The sequence below is a fragment of the Poecilia mexicana genome, unplaced genomic scaffold, assembly GCF_051168715.1.
Source record: "Poecilia mexicana isolate PSO_F unplaced genomic scaffold, ASM5116871v1 scaffold_7, whole genome shotgun sequence".
Taxonomy (NCBI): domain Eukaryota; kingdom Metazoa; phylum Chordata; class Actinopteri; order Cyprinodontiformes; family Poeciliidae; genus Poecilia; species Poecilia mexicana.
The window spans coordinates 15,262,741-15,282,688 of NW_028263376.1; the positions used below are offsets into that span (position 1 = coordinate 15,262,741).

Here is a 19,948-nt window from a genome sequence, read left to right on the forward strand (position 1 = left end):
ATACTTTTCATTTCAGATGTAAAGGATACCTTAGTCATGTATTAATATTTCTGCATTTTTAATTTACTGTGACTATAGAATGCTTTTCAAACATTAACAGCTCAATGTGTGGTATTACTGTATTCATGTGTTGCTTTCCTAAATGAACGACTCTGAAAGTACTGTAACACATCCAGTTTACTGAGATTTTCAGTGCTGTAAGCTAACTTTTGCGAGGGTTCGTTATGCTTCAAAGCAAAGATGTGACTTTCTGTGCAGATGCAAAGAGGAACAAAGGAAAGAGGAACATCAAGCCAGGCTTACTCCCTTGTTTATCAAATGTCAATTTTTTTCAAAAAGCTGGAAGCAGAAGGATGCATGGCCCCAGGTTGCCTGCAGGCTGTCATCGCTCAGTTCCTGACACAACCAAAAGTTAACAAGTCTGGGAGTACTATCAGTGTGTTCTGCATGCTGCTGTCTCTTAGACATCCTCCTATTTATATTTTATGAACATGTGAACTCGAATTATGTTGCCAGTCTGCACATTTGCGCTGATTCCATTTAGCAGCCGGCCACTGTCACATCTGTACGTCTTACCAGCTGGGACTGAGCTACAAGCAGGACCTCTGAGGGGAAGTTTTGGAAATGCTCTCCCTCGGGTGAGGTCTTGAAATGTACAAGTCTCGGGTAATCAAAAGTGAAAAGCCATTAGATGCGAGATAGAATATCTTACAATCAACTGTGGCTCTCCTTCAGGGGCAAGCATGACCCTAAAGATTGGTACAACACTGTCCCCTGCTGGCAAGCATAAAGAACAACAATCTGTTCGCTTCGCAGCCAAAATGTCCCAGTCTTCAATGAGAAAGTCAGGATTTGCAGAATTTCCAGTTAACCTGTTTTTATTTCCCACTGGTCCTCAATTCACCTCCAAAATTTGTGAGCCATCTGTTGCTTTCCTGCAGGAATTATTGTTACTGTTTGCGTGGTGCTGCCATCTACTGGGTGGGAAGAGGTAGCCTATTACTACCCATGGAAATAAGCTTTTTTTTTTTATTAGACTTAATCCGGAAGAATTGGTTTTGCAGCAACAGGAAATGAAAAATGCTGATCTTCCTAATAAGGTGTTAATATTCGCCATGCTGCTGCAAATGCTATTAAAAATAAACTCAGAAATGCAATCAGAGAGGAGTTACTCACTGAAGTTGTGCGCAATCTTCTGGTTGAGCATGATGTGCTGCGAACTACTTGAGTCCGTTGTGCCAAACGATCCCACATCTTTGACAGCGAACTGCTCGTACAAACGTGATGTGTTGATGTCAGGCTTCTTGGTCTTTTCCTGAACCCAAAATGTCTTTGCAATCTGTTGGAAGAAAAATATTATAATCCGGTGGAACAAAACACATACACTCTGCTCATTTATTAGTGCCTCTGGCAAAGTAAGAAGCAGTCTGTTAAAAATATTCTTTCATTTTAATAGGATAAATGCAGGCGGAAAAATGCACCATTTATTTGAGTCAATTTATTCAGTGGGGGTGGGAGGAATCTGATGCAAATAAATAGAGCTTTTGTAGAATCATTGGTGGGGGGAAAGTTGCCCCAAACATCACCAATAGTTACTTTTGCTAACAGAACAGAACATTTATGCTTCACCTTTGACATTTTACGTGATTGGAGCATACAGAAAAATTGCGTAGGTCTCGAGAGATTAAATTATTGTGAACATGTCTGACCATCTCTAATCCCAACCCTTTGAAGAATTTTGGGGAGCTTAAGGACTAGACTCAGGCTTGAGTCAACGCATCCTAGATAACGTATTATATATGGACTAAGGAGAAAAGAGCTGAACAGCTGCTCAGTTTTACAAAGCAAAGTTTGCATTTAATTTAGAAATCAATGTCTCAGAGTCAGGATGAGGAATAGAAAAGCACAGAATCCATGATGCTTGAAGACCAGTGTGAAGTTTATATAGTCAATTATGTTTGGTGTGACATGTCTTCTGCTGGGTTTTATGAAGTCCACAGTCAACTCAGCTGTCTACCAGTTAAATTTTAGAGCAATTACTTCTTCCTGCTGCTTACAAACTTCATGGAGATGCTGAGTTACCAGCCCACACAGCCCAAGGTACCAAAAGTTGGTTCAGTGACCAAGTAAATTCAGAGATAAATTTCAGAGTGTCCAGCTGGTCAAGAGAAAGATGAGAGACTCCAGATGTAGCAATGCACATGACCTGCAGGCAGTTATCTTCCATTACACCTCAGCAGTATCACATGCTACATTTCACTGACTCAGTCATTCATGCAAAAGGTGCAAGATCAATTAGTGGGAGCATGGAAATGAACATACTTCTCAGAACCCTGATGTGTCAGTTGAAATTATCCTCTCTGTTGATCTTATTTTGGTATTTTCATTATGAATTTTGACTCTTCATTATGTATAAGCAACGATCTTCAACTTTCAAAGAAATATGTGCTTGAAATATTTCACTCTATGTAACAATTACAATGAATGCGTGAAAACAAATAAAAACATTTTTTTAATGATATTCAAATTTTATAGGTGTAATTGTAGAACTTACAGGCTGAGATAAGAAAGTTTAGGAAGAGTGGAAACTTTGTGATGATAAATAAGAAATAGTGTAGTGAGGAAAATATGAGGTAATCGTAACTGATAATATCTAATTTTGCAATATAATGATATCAAAATGTTATTTATTCAGTATCTTCTGGTGAAAGAATGTCAAGTAAAAAAGATGGCTACCTTCTCATGCCCAATGAGGTCCCAGTGAAAGGCCTTCGTCCGGGATTTTTTAAGAGTATTTTGTTTAATAGGCAGAGGTGGTGGAGGTGGGATGAACTGGGGTGGAGGTTCTTTCACATCTGGCGAGGCTGGTTTTTGAGACTCCGGGCCTGAAGGGAAGGACATGAGGCCAGCATGGCTGGGTGAGAGTGGGGGGGACAAGGGTAATTTTGAGACAGACGCGTAAGGAGAGGTTGGAGACAGGAGGGGACTCAAATTGTCTGATCCAGCAGTAACTTGAACGGCAACCTTGCCAATGCGGGGTTTTGGGACTGGCTTTGTGTCAGCTGAGGGAGAACTCGGACCTTCTTCCTCAGGCAATGAGCACTCTCTTTCTCCGGATGTGGAATCTGAATTTTTATCGTCCTCTGGAACAAAATCTTCAGCAGCAAGTCCACCACTGTGCTCAAGATCTGTGTCACTGTCGTCAACGTCTTCAGGTATGCTGATATGCTGTAAGCTCTTTGATTCTGCAAACATCTGTTCAGATCTGGACTTCCTTTTCCAATGTGAACACAGTTTGTGGATGGCTTTGACCCAGGCATCGCGCTCCTTCTGCACAGCACCAGGAGAAACTGCTTCCTCTTGTGCAGGGACTTTAAACCTGCAACAGATCAATAAAACTTCACCCAACTTCCCTGTTTAACTGAAACACTCTGATAAGTAACTCTAAAGACATCATATTTATTACACTTCAAATCAAACCAGGCTGGACAATAACTGCAATGTGCAAAACAACCTCAAAGTTTGGTATTAAAATGTCAGACTGAAATGAACAGAGTTAGCACATTCTTACTTACTGATACTCATTTCTGTGGGTGATAAGAACAAATGTGTCATAGCCATATGGTTTCTGTACACTGGTGTCACCGTCTGATAAGTGAATCACAGTGGAAAGAGGAACTGAGGATGTCACGTCGCCATCTATGTTGCTTCGCTGCCTGAATGAGACGAGTGTCAGCTCCCCTGGGTGGAGCTGAGCTTTGTATCTGAAACAAAGTAAAGGGGAAATATGTGGTGAAAGGTGAAGCAACCATCTTAACTGTAAGTTGTAAATCTATACAACCCACAAGTTTTATGACCTTGTCGGAACTGCTGCACAGTGTTTGTGTAGGTAACCCACATTAACATCCTCATTGTTTTACACTGTAGTTGTGAGGTTTGAGTCATATATTTCTCTGCTGTGATCTAATAACATGCAGTTATTACATGTTGCAAATTTAATGCAACATGTAATAACTGCCAAACTGACCCTGTCTTGGCCCTGAAGAATTTTAAAAAAAAATCTATCATTGAATAACTTTGGTTTTGTAAATGGAATAAAATTTATCCAGGTGAAAAATAGCACTGTCTGTGTTGTCTTAACCTTTTTATTTTTGTTATTGTCTCCTTTTAAAAGAGGCATTTTGTGAATGCATATGTTCTGCTTACATGACTATCACTCTGACTGTAACAAACAAGATAAGTAACCTTATATGCAGATGATACACAGCTCTACACAACAACGTCACCAGGTCACTATGAACCCATTCAAGCATTGAGTCGATGCACAGAACAAAACAAAGCATGAATATGCATCATATTTTAATGATAAACTTTGAAAAGCATTTATTTGTTCTCAATGCAGGCAAGACTCAGAATGAAGAGACCCACAATGATTTCACTAACATCTCCTCAGTGATCAGTTTTATTGTATTTTTTTTTTTTATAGTCGGCAACACAATTGCAAAGCAGAAAAAATTAAAGGGAGACACAATAATGGGGATTTCTGCACCCAGTTGTCTCAGTTTGGTCTAAAAAACCAGACAGATAGGACTAAACAACACTAAAAAGCTGGAGGGTGCAGCTCTCAAGGACTGAAGTTGGGTAATTCTGCTTTAGGGCATCTTAACTAGAAGAACAGCTGCAGAATGTTGAGCAGACTGGAATTATTTTATATCATTGTGGCATTATTCATGTACTAAACGGAGAAAGGAGCCAAGAGGGAAAACAGTTAAGATCCAGTTATAGTAACTATTCTTGAATGGATAGTAAATATGTCTCTCAAATTCAGGGAGTTGACATCAGGGCCTGCACGAGTCTGTGGTCAAGATTTCTTAAATTTCTCTGTTTTATAAAAAATTGCATTTTTATAAAATTTTGTTCTTTAAACTGTAAAGTTGAAATAAGAAGGATGCATTCGTACTTCACCCATTTGAATGATGCCAGTCCTCCTCTGTGCAGTAACAATACGCCTTCTTTAAGGCTCTGTGATGCTTGAGGCTCCTGCTGCGATTCTGAGTTCTCACTTTCAGAACCGCTGTATATGTTTCCATGAATGATCTGATTCACAAGCTGCATCATCTACACGACAAAAGAATGCTGTAAGCATGAAAAGTCTCAATGCATTCATTTGTATGATGATTTTTACCTTGTGTTTGTCCTCCAGCGATGTAGCCTCCAGTTCATAGTCGTGGTGTCCTTTAAAAGAAATGGAGAACCTGGAACCATCCCCATCATCACAGCTCTTGACAATGGAGAAAGGCAGCTGACGCTTGACGATTCCTCTCTCTATACTGCATAGCAGTTTGGTCTTGAAATCAATCTAGATTCACACAAGGTTGGAAGTTAGTGGATATGAGACTGGAAAAAAGTCCCATGGAAAAAACAGACAAAGATTTAGAGAGGAGCAGCAAAAGCAAATGAGGTGGATAAGCAGTGCTTGCAAGTGGCTGACTGTGTATCCAGGTCAAGTTACTGTGAAATAATGTCTCTGCCAGCCAGAAATTGACTTGTTAGGATTTAGTGACAGGAATACAGCAACAGTCTGCAGTCAGAGGTTTCTGCAGATTTGCTGCAACGCTGACTGCTACTGGAGGTCCTCCCTGCCCACATCATCACCATCCTAACAATTATTTGAGGATGCTTAGATGATATACCAGTATTTAATTTTCTTTTGGGATAAATAAAGTATTTTTGAATTAAAATTGTAATTAACAAAAACAACTGAGATAGGGGTCAGTGATAAAAGCACCTTGCTCAATTTGGATTTTTATTTGTAAAACATTTTTCAAAAGTCATGTTGGGTTAGTCTATGATTTCAAAAATATGCATCTGCGCTCCAGTTTGTGTTCGTAAAACGACAGTGTGGTAAAGTTCAGGAGATAGAAAAACCTTTGCAAAATGCTTTAGCTTAAACTTGCAAACCATGTGGCTCTTCGGAGTGTTAATGGCCCTGCTGTCCTTCAGCAAGTAGACCAACAGCTGCTCAAACTCACCTGTAGAACCCGCTTCTGCCACCTGTAGCGGCCATGTTTATGAACGCTGAAGTTATACTGCTGTGTTGTACTTCTCTCAGGCTGTTCCTGTAACAGCAATTAAGAAGTCACTTTTAAAAGACAATGTTTCAGGTATAAACTATTCATTGTTTCCTCTTAGGACACACATAACACTCCTTAATCCAAATGTAAAAATAAGTTGGGTTACAGGAAACTGTTCAGAAAAAGACGTGCTTTCAAACTGACTCAGCAGGCTGAGCAGCATACTAGCAAATACAATGTTAAAAGCTTGGAATAAACAAAAGCAAGTTTTCTTTAGCTTGGACTTTGTAACTGAGACATTCAGAAGGTAACTTTTGATGCTCTTTTGCATCAAAAGATGCAAAGAAGTGTGACTGAATGCTAATCATGAAAATCTAAAGCTTAAAAATAAAGCTATGAATAAATCTGCAGGTATTTTTGGCAACCTAAACGCAATCAGGGCAAATGTAACCCAGGCACATATCTTAGTCTTCCAAGAATTGCAATAGCTGATTTTTATGAACATATGTAGTTGCAGTATAATAATAAAACCTGTACTTTTTCCTCTTTACGTGATTGCTTCTCATGCTCAGTTTCTTTTCAGTGCGTTGTTTGTTCTCTAACCCCTTCTTTGGGTGTCATTGTAATCTGCTTTTCTCCAGCATATTGAGACCTAACCTGAAATATTATTCATCCTTGAGGGAGGGAAGAGACACTTTTAATTCATTGTTACTGCACTCTAATGGCAACCATCTGCTTTCTGTTTGTGATCGGACTGGAAACCCACCTGGAGGAGCTGCTCTCTTTCCTTTCTTGCCTGGTTCAGAGCGTCATCGATGGATATCTCTCCATTTTTCACCCTGTTCATGATGCTAAGCTGCATTTCATTGCTCAGCTGAAATAAATACACAGAGATTAGAAGTTTGATTAAAAACACAAGATATGGATATTTTTCCGGAAGGCGTATGAGCAAAATTTGGTGATTTCTACATTATTTTGAAACTTTCATGACTAATTACGATTTTTATGTAAACAAAAGGTTGCAAACACAGAAGCTCATTGTGACTGATGGGAGCACACAAAATTGCACTTTTCATATTTGGTCATGTTTGAGTCACTATTCAGTGGAAAATCATCATGATGCAACAAGAATAACCAGTCAAAAAACATGGTTTACAAGGAATTGTCCCCAAAAATGTCCTCATGTGACACATTTCTTAGTAAATAAACTGTTCTATTGTGGGAAAGTACTAATTTTAGGGAAGTAGTTGAATTGAGGAAGTGAGAGATGCTTGAAAGAGCCCCATAAACTCTACCAAAGCTCTCTGTGCTGATGTGACGTGAATGAAAGTGAGAGGGCTGCCTTCTGTGGAACAGAGATAAAGTCAGGATGTTGGTTCATACTAGCAGAAGAACAGACACAGATGTTAATATCATGGTAAATGACCTGGTAGTTACTGTAAGTAGAGGTGTAGTCATTACAGCCTTCCACTGTAAACTGTGAGTCTTACCTGGGGCAAGTCGCCGATGGATCTGTCCGGTCTGGACACATAGTCTCTCTTCTTTGATCCTAAACCAGGCATAGCAGACAAATGTCCATGCAACAGATCACGGTGCTGCTTCACAGGCGCAGTGCTTGGCTTTGTTTTGATTGTCATGCAATAACCCGACAGACATCTGTCTTAATAGGCGAGAGGAAAACGGCACTGATTTGTGGTTCTCTTGTTGCGACCGCCCTCTTTCAGCTCAGGTTACATTTTTTCGTTTGCTTTTGAAAGGCTCTGCCTGGTCAGCCACACCTACAGAGCAGAGGCTTTCTGTGCATAGCTGCAGAGATTTCAGCTGACATGTCTTCACTTGCATGACAATGTCTTTCTATTCTCAATGAGCCTTTTTGTACAAAGTTGGGAGTCTGGACACTACTTTAGATTAAACTTCATAACTTAAAAAAAAGATTATAGTAGAAATTAACTTTATTTATTCCGAAGAGAATAATCATATAATCCAAGTGTCCAATAGGAAGGATATCCAATAGCAGTTAGTTTTGCAACAAATCTGAAGAGGCCTCTTTCTGAAGACTGCTGTGATATTCATGCTAACAGCTTAATTTCTGGCCAGCAGAGACAATATTCCAAATACTATGTTACTGGGTGACACCATCAGTTGTTTACAAGCACTGCTAATCCACTTTATTTGCTTCTGCTGCTCCTCTTTAAATCTAAGAATAAATGTAAATCTTAAACCTAAATAAGTTTTATTTTGAACTCCTCTGGGATTTGGGGTCATAGTTTAGACATGATTTAAGAATGATACTTGTTTTAAAATAGTGCACCTGCAAAATTCAGAAAAAAGTACTAATACGCCTCAGACTTCTCACTTTCATTTTGTCATTTTGCAACTACAAACTTCAATGTTACTCATTCGAATTTTATACGGTTGACCTATTAAGTAGCACATAATTTTGAAGTTGAATGATCAAAAATCATTTCACTACAAATTTCTAAACACTGGTGTGCTTTTGTATTCAGCTGGGGCAAGTCCCGATGGATCTGTCCATCAGCTGCTGTTACTCCAAAATACCCTTAAAATAAAAATACTGCCTAGTTACTCTAATTATAAAAAGAGTCCAAAAGAGAACAATGTCCAGGTAATGTATGGAGGGCATTACCTATTTATTTCAATTTCTTTCTATTGATTCTGTACTTTTTTTTTCACTCTGTATGATTGATCAGTGTGTGTTACATTGTACTGAAACAGTCTGTGATTTGAAATTCTACAGTGAAAAACATTACAGAGATTGTGTGGCTAATATCATATATAATATCAGCCCACCAGCCCCACTTTTAAGCTTAGAGATTCCTGATGTTATTTAGCAACACGTCAGTATGCTGCTGCCACCAACTAAGCCTGCAGCAGCAGAGACTTGAAACAGAAAATGAGCCAATCAGAGGTGACATCACAGACTGTCTCCGCCTCTGAAGTTATTTATAAAGTCAACCTACTTAGCAAGTGGGCTGGTTAACAGTAAGTGATTTGTTTTGGCAGGAAAATATGTGATGGTCAAAACAGAGAAAGATTGCTTGCTTGTCGCTAATTTAATGTTTTTATTGCATAACTTTAAATCAACTGTGTAAACAATATTAGCAATTATTATTGAATTGGCTGTAGAGTTTTTTGGGGGTTTTTTTCCAATAAAGCCATAGGAAAAACAATACCTATTGTAATTTGAGCAGACTTAAATCAAACAGCATCAGCAAGAAGACAAGCAGGAATATGACACTAATTAGAACAGAATAAACAGAGAAAGAGGGAAACGAGAAAGTAAGGAGCTGAAGGGGTTGCTTTCTTTGAAAGGGTTAACCTAATTATTAACAAGCCTACATTAATGTCCAGGCCTAAGATGATGTAACATCAAGCTGTGATGAGAAACATATACTGATGTAATATGTGGACAGTGTGCTTACAGCATAGTGGTTCATCTTTATTTTTGTGAGAAAAGCAAACTTTATCCTGGAAATAAAATAACTTTTGCTTTGAATTTTCAACCCTGGTGACCTCAAATAACTCAAGTTCTTATTGTAAAGTATTCCTGAGGTTTGTGATGCACCAGTGGATTGTTGAGTATTCGCTACAAATATTTCTTTACTCTATTGTTTTTTTGGTTTTTGAAATATTTTTCATTTATTTAAGTCTTTAAAAACACAAAACTCCAGTATGTGTCTTTGAAATTTTTCTTTGGCTGTTCTGTGAGTTTGAAAGACAGAGAAATGCTTTTTCCTGTTTTTCAAAATTTTCCATTATTTTATGTATTGTTTCCACTAGTAAATCAGTAGATTGCAGGTGATCAGAATCTCCTGAATATGTGATGGTTTTTGGTCTAGTTGCCTCTTTTCACAGGACTACAGCCAGCAAGTTATGAAAAACCCATATTTAAATGCCTTTTATTCATGTTTTCAGTTTTTCAGTCACTATGGTGCATTTCTCACATCACTATTAACATTAGAAAAACAGCCAATTTGTTTCTCAAAATAATTAGTGCATACTGCAAAATCTAGTTGGTTACTGGAAAAAGTGTTTCACTTAGCGAAAATGGAATTCAAGTATTTATGGTAACGGAAATGTCAGCATCATCAAAATGAAAAGTCCTGATACAATGTTTATGAGCGAAGTAGCCACTGGCTTTGTTTTCATGACAGTCCGATTAAAAAAAGTTAGATTTTTATGACGCTACCTGAGAATACTCAAGGCAGCCCACAAATGTAACTGTATCTAAAACCTATACTCTCATATGTGCTGCACTACTTCAACATATTTTTCCTCAAGTAAAAGTAAAAAATAACTGTCCAAGAAATTACTCAAGAGTAAAAATGTATTTTATATAAAGGCTATTCGAGTACTGAGTAACTGATTGGATTATCTGATTTAATATTTAATAATTATGTCATCAGACAGACAAAAATGTACAATCATGTACAAATTCTGGTATTTTAAAGACTAAAATTAATACAAATAACGTTATTACAAAATAACAGATTCAGGCAGAAGAAACATTTTTCAAATGAAAATAATGCTCATAGTGTTAGATTAATCGGTAACATTTTATATGAAGGGGGTTGAATAAGACTGACATGACACTTTCATGAACATGACATAACACCTGTCATGAACATGAATAAGCCTTCATGAATATTTATGACTGTTGTCATAAAGCGTCATTCGGTAAATTATGACACTTTTAATACAAAGTTGACATTATTCAAAATGTCTTTGTTACGACAACTTGACATTAACCAAGAAATCATTACTAATATAAATTTGTTATAAAAGTATCACTGATTATACTTTAAAAATCAGGTAACTTTATGTTATTAAAGGTAAAGTTTAAACAGTAATGATTTCTTGGTTAATGTCAAGTTGTCATAACAAAGACATTTTCAATAATGTCAACTTTGTATTAAAAGTGTCATAATTTACCGACTGACGCTTTATGACAACAGTCATAAATATTCATGAAGGCTTATTCATGTTCATGACAGGTGTTATGTCATGTTTATGACGGTGTCATGACAGTCTTATTCAACCCCCTTCAAATAAAGTGTTATTGATTAATCTATATGTTATACAGATAAAGTATGCTCTTTGCAGGAAAAAGATAAGTATGGTAAAACTGCTCCTAAAACTAAACATTTTCCCCAAAAAGTTACTCAAGTTAATGTAATTGAGTAACATTTACTACACACCTCTGCACATCACTGTATTTAGTGAGATCAAGGAGTACAAGACACTGAATATGATGGTTTGCATTTTTGCTGCATATGCCCTTTACAGTTCTAATTTGTTCACGGCTTTGCTTAAAAGCAAAGTAGAAACTTATTTACCATAAGAAACATCTTTTGGGTAAAAGCTGAGGTTCTCCTCAGAGACGCTGTCCAAGCTGGGAGACATTTTCAGGAAACAATGATAAAGAAATGCAGAAATGCAGGAAGAAAGAAACAATAAAAAAAAAGAAACAAAGAAAGAAGGGGATTTTATCTCCTCACTTACTGTAATTTTTGTTAAAAAAAAAAAACAACAACAACATTGTAATATCTCCTAAAAAATTACACTTCTGCTTGTGTTGCTGTTCCTCACATGATTTTTGTACAATGACGTCTATTTCTATACAGCCAGAGTAGAACTAGGAATTTCCATATCCTGAAAAAATGCTTCCTCCCACTACATTACGTAGCACTACAAGAAAAGTAAGGTAAACTCAGACTCTCAGCCGAGCTGGTAAAATGGCTTGGTAAAATGATCAGAGTTTGTAGGGAAGTGTATTTAGAGCGACTCAGGGGAATCCTCCACAGCAGTTAGAGATGGGGAAATCCCCCTAATAAAAAGTTTTTGGGGAATCCCTTTGTTCTTACAATCAACACTGATTGTTTGAGGACACTAAAACAAACTCATGCTGTATTTCTTGAGAACTGATGGCATGTGGATCATGCCATCAGTTCTTTCCTATTACTTTCCTTACTGTTATCCGTAGATTCAGTTTAAAACAAGCAAACAACCAAGATTCTTTTTTTTAATTTAACTGCAAGTGGTTTAGCATTTCTGCAATGCATTTCATAATATTTAGAACACAATACCCCCTGACATTTAAAATATTCACCTGGAAATATGTTTGCTGACGACAAATTACACAAAGGGAACAAATATGAGGAAGAGGAGGTACGTGTTATGACATGTTGCATGTTGAGTAACAGAGTGAAGCTGAAACTGAACAAAATCCACTAAAATATAAGCATAAATATTTAAAATTAAACTGGAATAATCCAACTCATTTTATGAGGCAGTTGATATGTGAATATTATTTATTTTATCCTTATATTTGCAAAATAAAGCCAGTTAGATACTGAAGGGGGGTGGGGGGGGATTATATTCCATAATGATCCCAAAACTTTTCATGTTTTGGTTGAGAAACAACTGTGAGGATAAACTAGGATGGAAGGAGGGGAACCACGTCATACTTTTTGCTTTTACAGGAAACGGTCAAGAATTAAAAAATCACGTGGAAAACCAGTTTCAGCTCCTCCCCCTTTCTTAGTAACTATACACCAGGAGCATACAGGCAAATCTGCACAGTTGGTCTGAAGGAGCTACAGAGTGAGAGACTCCGTCTGGTTTTATCAATATGTTTGGATTCCAGTTGCTGCTTATCGGCGTCCTTATGGTGAGTAATAATAATAAATACGCTCATTCATTTATTGCGTAGTTGAAAAAGCGGAAGGTTATAAACCGAAGACAGCACGAAGAACATCGTTCTTTCCGACTTTATTTCAGATCTAGTCTTTTATGATGTTTATAAATCATTATTTAACGTGAACGCTAATGCATCACTTTAATGTTGGTCATTTAGGCTGATTTGTGTCCATTCTCGCTGAAAGCGCTGCTTGTAGGAGGAGGGGCGGGGTGGAGGGTCTTTTAGTTTCACTTTCGACGCTGGGATCCGTGAGTGAAACCTAACACGTAAAATAACGTTATTGGCAGCAAGAAAAACAAGAGAAAAACCCTGCAGCTGCTGCCCCTGGAGCTTTGCATAGGTTGAATTGTTGGGACTTTCCACCCCGGCCCTAGCCGTGTGGACTGAGGAAGTGAAGCTACAGTCAATTACCAACAGAAACTGCGCCAGAGATCACATGAGGACACGAGTTTAATAATTACAGAGTGTTTTTTTTTTTTGTTTTGTTTTTTTTGCTTTGCAGGGCATGAGCGCCGCTGATCCCTTATGCGACCCAACCACCCAGTATGGCGAAAATGGACAGTGCTGCATGAAGTGTGGACCAGGTATGTAACAAGTCTGGAAACGTCGTTTCGTCTCGCCTTGTTGTTCTATAGGTTGGAGTTCATATATGATATTAATACAGTAGATATGAAGAGGCTCTGCTGACATGATGGCACAATGACGCCATTACACCAGCTGCAGAAGCCCTCACTTTTGCTTTCATTTACTTTTCCTCTAGTCCTTCCCTTTCGCTTTCCCAGACTTTGGGAGTTTCCACATCCTCCCTGTGGGGTTTGGTTCTGAATGTTTCAGACTCCTCCTTAAAGATGTCTGAAAGAGACAGTATTCTTTTCTTCTGCATGGTAGGCGTAGTCCAGTATGGGGTTCCAAAGTTCTATGACACAACAACCTTTAGAGAAAATACAAAAAAGGTCCATCCATTACTCCACCATCCATCTGGTTCCCATGTCTTATGGCAGTCAAAGCCATACTAAAAACATAAATACTAAAAACCTTCACCCCACATTGGACATTCTTTCTTTGTCCTTTTTGAGGTAATTAAAACAAAGATGGAAAACTGCAACCATAAAGGATCAGTATCCTACATTTTTGTTAAATGCATCTTGTTGACAAAGTTGAATTATCTCCTCAGTCTGTCATCAAGGACCATATTAATGACAGATTTATTTTAAATTAGGTGGGTTCACACTGGAAAAGCTTAGAATCATGCAGGACTCTACCATATGGCCAGAAAACCCTTGATAAATTTTAAGAAATATTATAGCTGTGATAGACTTGAAGCCTGCTGTATGAAAACTTTGGGGTTATGTTTGCACTGGTATATCATTAGCACTATTTACTCTGTGTGCTGCATGTTAGCAGTGATGGAGTTGCACTAAATCCAGCCAATACCACAAGTACCTCAATAACAGCAGATGTGGGTCCCATTGTTGTGCTAATGTAGTCAGAATAATGCACTGGAGGAGCAAGGATGCTAGAAAATAATTTGCAGAGGATATGTTGGGAGTTGTTTGTCACTATTGGGTAGGAACAGGTTATGCTGATCCTCCCTCTCAGAATAAGTTGATTTTTTCATGTGTGGTTAAGGAAATAAATCACTGTCCCATAACTTGTTTTGCAGGAACAAAAATGACGATGAAAGACTGTGAAAATCCAACATGTGAGCCATGCAGCCCGGGTGAATATCAGGAGACGCACACCACTGAAAAACAGTGTGAAGCCCAGCCATATTGTGATCCAAGTAAGACCTTTGCACATTTCACACACATTTGTATTTTCTTTCACTACATGTCTTTTAAAAGTGTGGCCCTTTTTCTTTCAGATAAAAACATGCTTACTGTAGAAGGTGACAGTAAGACGAAAACTGTCTGCAAGTGTGAACAAGGGTTTCACTGCTCAAGTGAAAGTTGTTTGACCTGCGTGCCGCACAAGCAGTGTGGGCCAGGAGAAGGAGTTCTGTCTGCAGGTGCGGCAGAAATGTTTAAATTACGTAATTTTTTAATACAACAATTAACAGTTTTCTTTTCCTCTTGGCACAGTTTTTTAAAAATAATTACCCTTGACTTTCAGGGAATGAAAAAGATGACACAGTGTGCCAACCATGTGTGGAGGGGACATTTTCCAATGAAACCTCCATGTATGGCCGCTGCATTAAACACACAAAGTAAGTGCTGATGCCCACAAATTGAGACAACAACACTTAGAATACTTTTCTAATTCAATGAGGGTCACAAAATTCATTTACTGATGTATATGTTGTGAATTTTGACTGTGGTGACTACTGTGATCTCTCTTTTTCACTCACTAGTTTAATTATTTAATCATTTAGTATCAATTTTGAGCTAATGTATCAAATATAAGTAGATAAATAAGTGGTTCCTCTTTTATTTTACTCTAAAGTTGTGGATATAAATTTGTGGACAAGTTTTAAGCACTCAGGTTATAAAACTTCATTCCAATCACTGATCATTGCACATCTAAAAATTGAAAGAGTATGACACGACCAGAAAAAGAAAACATTTGTTTAAAAAATGCCATTATGAGTACTGTTTAAAGCTTACAACATGCATTTTATGGGGCATAGAAATTTGGAAATTGAATTATTTGGACTTCGTGCAACACAGTATGTTGCTGCAAGGTCCTAAAGCAACATGCTGGGCTACTTAAAAACTATTTAACGTCGTATTCTCAATTTCACTGCATTGTATTATGATACAACACTGAGACACAGTGGTAGTGGCAGCATAATGCTGTTGGAATGCTATCATTTGGAAGGAATTGGGGAAAATATAATAAATATCTGGCTATCCTGGAAGAAAACCCATTAGAAGCTGTAAAGACTTGAGTCTAATGAATGAGGTTCACCTTCCAGCAAGAACAATTAACTTAAATATCCAGCCAGGGTTGCAAAGAGGTGGTAGTCGAAGTACAAAACTAAATCCAGCTTGAAATATAAAGCAATATTTTACTACTTTGTGTCATTCTATTACATAAAATCCCAATAGTATACACTGAACTTCATGGTTCATGAGTTATCACTGTGCATACAAAGAGTTAGGATTTCACAAATTGGCCAGATATTGATGTGACTCACAGTATCAAGTAGGAATTAAACCATAACCCTGTAAAACTCTTTCCAGGTGTCCGTCGGATTATACTACTGAAGTAGCTGGAACCAACCGATCCGACACCATATGTGGTGAGTTTTGTGTGACTCAGAGGTTTCTCACCCTTACCTTACATTTATCTGTTGCCTCTGTGGTTAGAAATTGTGTCGAGTTGCTCAGAACGAAACTTTCTCACTGACACAGGCCTGTAAACCTGTTAGTAATGTGATCCCGAGGTTGGGAGCAGCAGTGTGTTTTACTAGTGTATTATTTAGATTACTTCTATGTGTGGAACAGACGAAAAGTTAAAAAATACCTCTGCCTGTTCATCATTCAGGATTCAGGGGTTTTTCAAAATAAAATGCACCTTGGGAGGCTGAAATATCTTGGTTAAATGGTTTGTATTTGCAAACCATCCAATCCAGGAGTGCCTTGCGTTTTCCTTTGCATTGATTGGCTTAATGGATAATAAATATTAAGGTATATTTTGTCATGTAGTTGCAAATTTCAGCTGCAGTCCATAAACCCCTCGAATACAAGGGTTCCACTGTACGTATTCTTTTATGAAATGGAAAACAAGCCTTTTAACTTCCTATATTAAAAATGTAAATAAGTAAGATGACTGACGTTGTTAGATATGACTTTATCTGTCAGTATCTAATTGTTGCTTTTTCCTGTCTGCTTCTCTTACAGTAAAGAACAGCCGGGTCCATATCATAGTTGGCACTGTGATGGGAATCTTTCTAGCTGCATGTTGTGTATTTGGAGTGTTTCTGTATTGCCAACGTAAGCTTCACTCTGAAAGTTCACATCGTGCTGTTAATAGTGTTGATCAAACACTTAAAATGTTTTTTTGTCTCTTTTCATTCTAGGTAAATCGAATCCAGAGAAGGAGAAAAAATTGGTAAATATAAGTTTTATTTCAAATTGCTTGTTTGAATAAATATGTGTATACATTTAGGTGGTAGCTGACTGCTTTGTCTGTTTTATTTAAAAAAATAATTAGATGTACGTTAAGTAATGGAAATATTGTGTTTTCTAAATATAATGTTTATAAACTAGAGTGGGAGCCACTAATACCCAACAATAACACATCCAGCATAAAATATAAAGAGAAAATAACAAGTGACTTTTATAATATCGGAGGAGCATCATAAAGCAACATTAGAGATGTTGTCAAGCATATTAAAGCTGTTGATAAATCAGTAAACTCCATAATTACATATGTATAAATTGACCAAATATCGATGCGACTCACAGTATAAAGTAGGTATTAAACCTTAACTCTGTAAAACTCTTTCCAGATATATAAACCTTAATGAAATAATATATTTTTAATGCAGTAGCATAATCTCACACTGAAAAATCGAAAAATGTGACTACATTTCCAGTTCCAGTGTTAAGTTCTTTACAAAATTCAAATTTGTTGGTCTTTGATTATTATTTGATTATATACTTGTATTATTATGCCGTTGTCAATATGTTACTTGAAAATTATTTCAAAATAATAATATTTCAGTTTATCGCAATAATTACTAGGACAATTTATTGTCCAGCAAAATTTGCTATTGTTTAAAACTATTGGTGTACTTTTTTTTATTTTTTAGGGCTTTGTTGTTTTTGCTTCAATGTAGAAAATTGTTTTACCTTTAGATACAAAAAGTGTCTCTTTAAATTAAACCATATGTAATTAAACCTGTACTTGTTTTTTGTCTTTAATTAGAAAACAATTAGGCATACAGCATTGGACCAGTTAAAGCGTGAACCTGTGAATAGCCTATAATTTTTAACCAAAAAGAAAACCGAAACATCTTAATGCTATTAAAATTAAAATCAAACTTTGATTCACGCTCAGACTTCCACCAGAGGTTTTAAATACATAAAAGCAACAGTTTTTGCTCTAAGCAGATGTTGATTTAAAGGTTTCTTATTCAGTAAATGATTGAATGTACTATTTTTTTTTTAAACATCTATTTGATTTTCTTTCGCCCTCTCACAGGAGTCTATTGACGTTATTGGACCAACAACATACGGGCCAAATGAAGAAACCTCCCTGTTTCCTGGACCACAGACTCCAGTGGAAAACGAAGACAGAAGCATCCCTTCTCAGGAAGACGCAAGAAGCTTTTCCGCAATGTCCTTCGGTTCCGCTGGGGAGCACGGAAGAAGTGAGAACGGAAAAATTGTGTGTTCTGTGGAGGAGGAAGGAAAAATGGCCTGTCTCCCCCGTCAGGAATCACAAGTATCGAGCTCCTCTACCGTCGGCTTCAGTTCATGATGTAACTGGGGAGAATCGGTTGTGTCATAACGGACTTTCTGGAAGATAAAGCTGTATTTATTGACCCTAATGTGCCTGTAAATTTTCCTGAATCGATGTACATAAAGTTGAATCATTTGCTGTTGTACTTAGATGTTATACTTGTTGCAATGAAACACTTTAATGGTATTGTTCATGTTTTTGGTGTACTGAAGCACTGTGTTATTATAGTAAAAACTGCATTAAATTTTATTCATGTTTTTAGAGGACGTGTGTACTTCACCCAAACTAGATACAAATAGTTTCAGCAGAGATATTTTACCTTAAAAATGTAGGGGTAACTAAGGAAACAGTTTGGCAACAACTACTTTGAGTCTCAGTTCAGCAAATTTGTTGGTGTAATATAAGTTTATCAAATTAACTATAGGTAGTAGTAATTAGACTGAGCTATGAACTAACAAATAATACATCTATGCTCATCCTGTAAGAAACTATTCTCCATTATTGTTACTTGCAGAATTATGTATTGTTATTTTTATTGATATCTGGTTGTCTTGATAACATTATTAGCTGCAATTCTAACAGGAAAAATTAAACCACCAGATAAACTAGAGCAAAAAATTATGTTTATTACAACATAAAGAAATGAGACAATCAAATATGAAGGATGTTTTTCTGAGTTGTTTTTGAATGAGTGAAGACAGAATCCTGACTTAAATCTGAAGTGAAGGTTTAGTGGAAGCTAAAGATTAGGGTATTGGCAAGGAGGCCATCCAACCTAAATACATTCCGATTTGATATGAGCGCTTAGGTGAGGGGAGTTATTTCTCTTGCAGTTACCTCTTTTATCCTCAAAGTGGCGCAAGTGCGTTGCTATTAGTCGGGGACAGAGCTGCAGCTTTATATGAAGCGCTACGGAAACACCAATCCGGCTTAACATTATGACCACTGACGTATGAACTGAATCAGACCGTTTTAGGGTAATTGTATATTCTTTTTTGTAAATTAACCCACACTGCCACAACTGGTTCAGAAATGGTTTGATGATCAGAAAAACTTTGAAATGTTCATTTTGTCTCCAAATCCCTCAGATCTACGTCCAATCAAGAATCTACTCCTAACACCTGTGTACCACAGCAGAACTCTCTTATTCAAAGTCTTTGTCTTCTGTGGGAACTTCTATTGCTTCAAGTTCAGATATGAAGACTTTGATGCTTCAAAGTGAACCCGTTAGAGTCTGTAGGCCATTCTAAAATAATGTTTTTTGGAATTTAAATGTGATCTAAATTTTGATTATCTTTAAAATGTGTCTTTAATAGAGTCATGAAACATTTTTTAAATCATTTTCTAGAACAACTTCAATGAATCCCTGTGCTTATTGTGAAACTGTATCCATAGCTACATTTTGGCTCAGTGCATCAATTGCTTTACTATATTTACCCAAAAATAAAAAACATTATATATATATATATAAACTTAATTTTGACTTGAATACACAGATGGAAATTCATTCTAATTAAAACAGCACATATATGTATATATTTTATCAGTCTAATAATGTAATACTAATACTGTTAAATCAGTTTCCTGATTTTAAATATCATTAATTGTGCAAAATATACTTAATCATTACATAACATGAGTAAAAATGCAAAAAGTATGAAAGGAAATTTTCTGAAATAGTTTATAAAAGTGGTAAATGTGTGGTTTAAGTGAACCATGTTTTTTTTGTTGACTTTTTTTCAAA

The 19,948-nt window shown here is 36.8% G+C and overlaps 2 protein-coding genes across 2 annotated transcripts in view; one reads left to right on the forward strand and one right to left on the reverse strand.

Moving 5' to 3' along the window:
• LOC106913037 (uncharacterized) overlaps positions 1 to 7,757 on the reverse strand; it is a 37,896-nt gene extending 30,139 nt beyond the window's left edge. The window contains exons 1-8 of the mRNA XM_014979803.2: positions 7,565 to 7,757; positions 6,841 to 6,948; positions 6,033 to 6,119; positions 5,186 to 5,359; positions 4,961 to 5,118; positions 3,576 to 3,764; positions 2,737 to 3,379; positions 1,177 to 1,339 (exon numbers count right to left, since the gene is read on the reverse strand). Coding sequence (XP_014835289.2) covers positions 1,177 to 1,339; positions 2,737 to 3,379; positions 3,576 to 3,764; positions 4,961 to 5,118; positions 5,186 to 5,359; positions 6,033 to 6,119; positions 6,841 to 6,948; positions 7,565 to 7,711 — 1,669 coding nt within the window. The 5' untranslated portion in view covers positions 7,712 to 7,757. The remainder of the gene's footprint in view (positions 1 to 1,176; positions 1,340 to 2,736; positions 3,380 to 3,575; positions 3,765 to 4,960; positions 5,119 to 5,185; positions 5,360 to 6,032; positions 6,120 to 6,840; positions 6,949 to 7,564) is intronic.
• Positions 7,758 to 12,624: 4,867 nt separating this feature from the next.
• Positions 12,625 to 18,465, forward strand: cd40 (CD40 molecule, TNF receptor superfamily member 5). Its single transcript, XM_014979814.2, has 9 exons — positions 12,625 to 12,765; positions 13,298 to 13,379; positions 14,459 to 14,578; positions 14,660 to 14,803; positions 14,908 to 15,001; positions 15,978 to 16,036; positions 16,638 to 16,730; positions 16,817 to 16,848; positions 17,944 to 18,465. Exons 1-9 carry the CDS (start codon positions 12,727 to 12,729, stop codon positions 18,220 to 18,222), a joined length of 942 nt encoding a protein of 313 aa, XP_014835300.2. The 5' UTR covers positions 12,625 to 12,726; the 3' UTR covers positions 18,223 to 18,465.
• Positions 18,466 to 19,948: the final 1,483 nt, after the last annotated feature.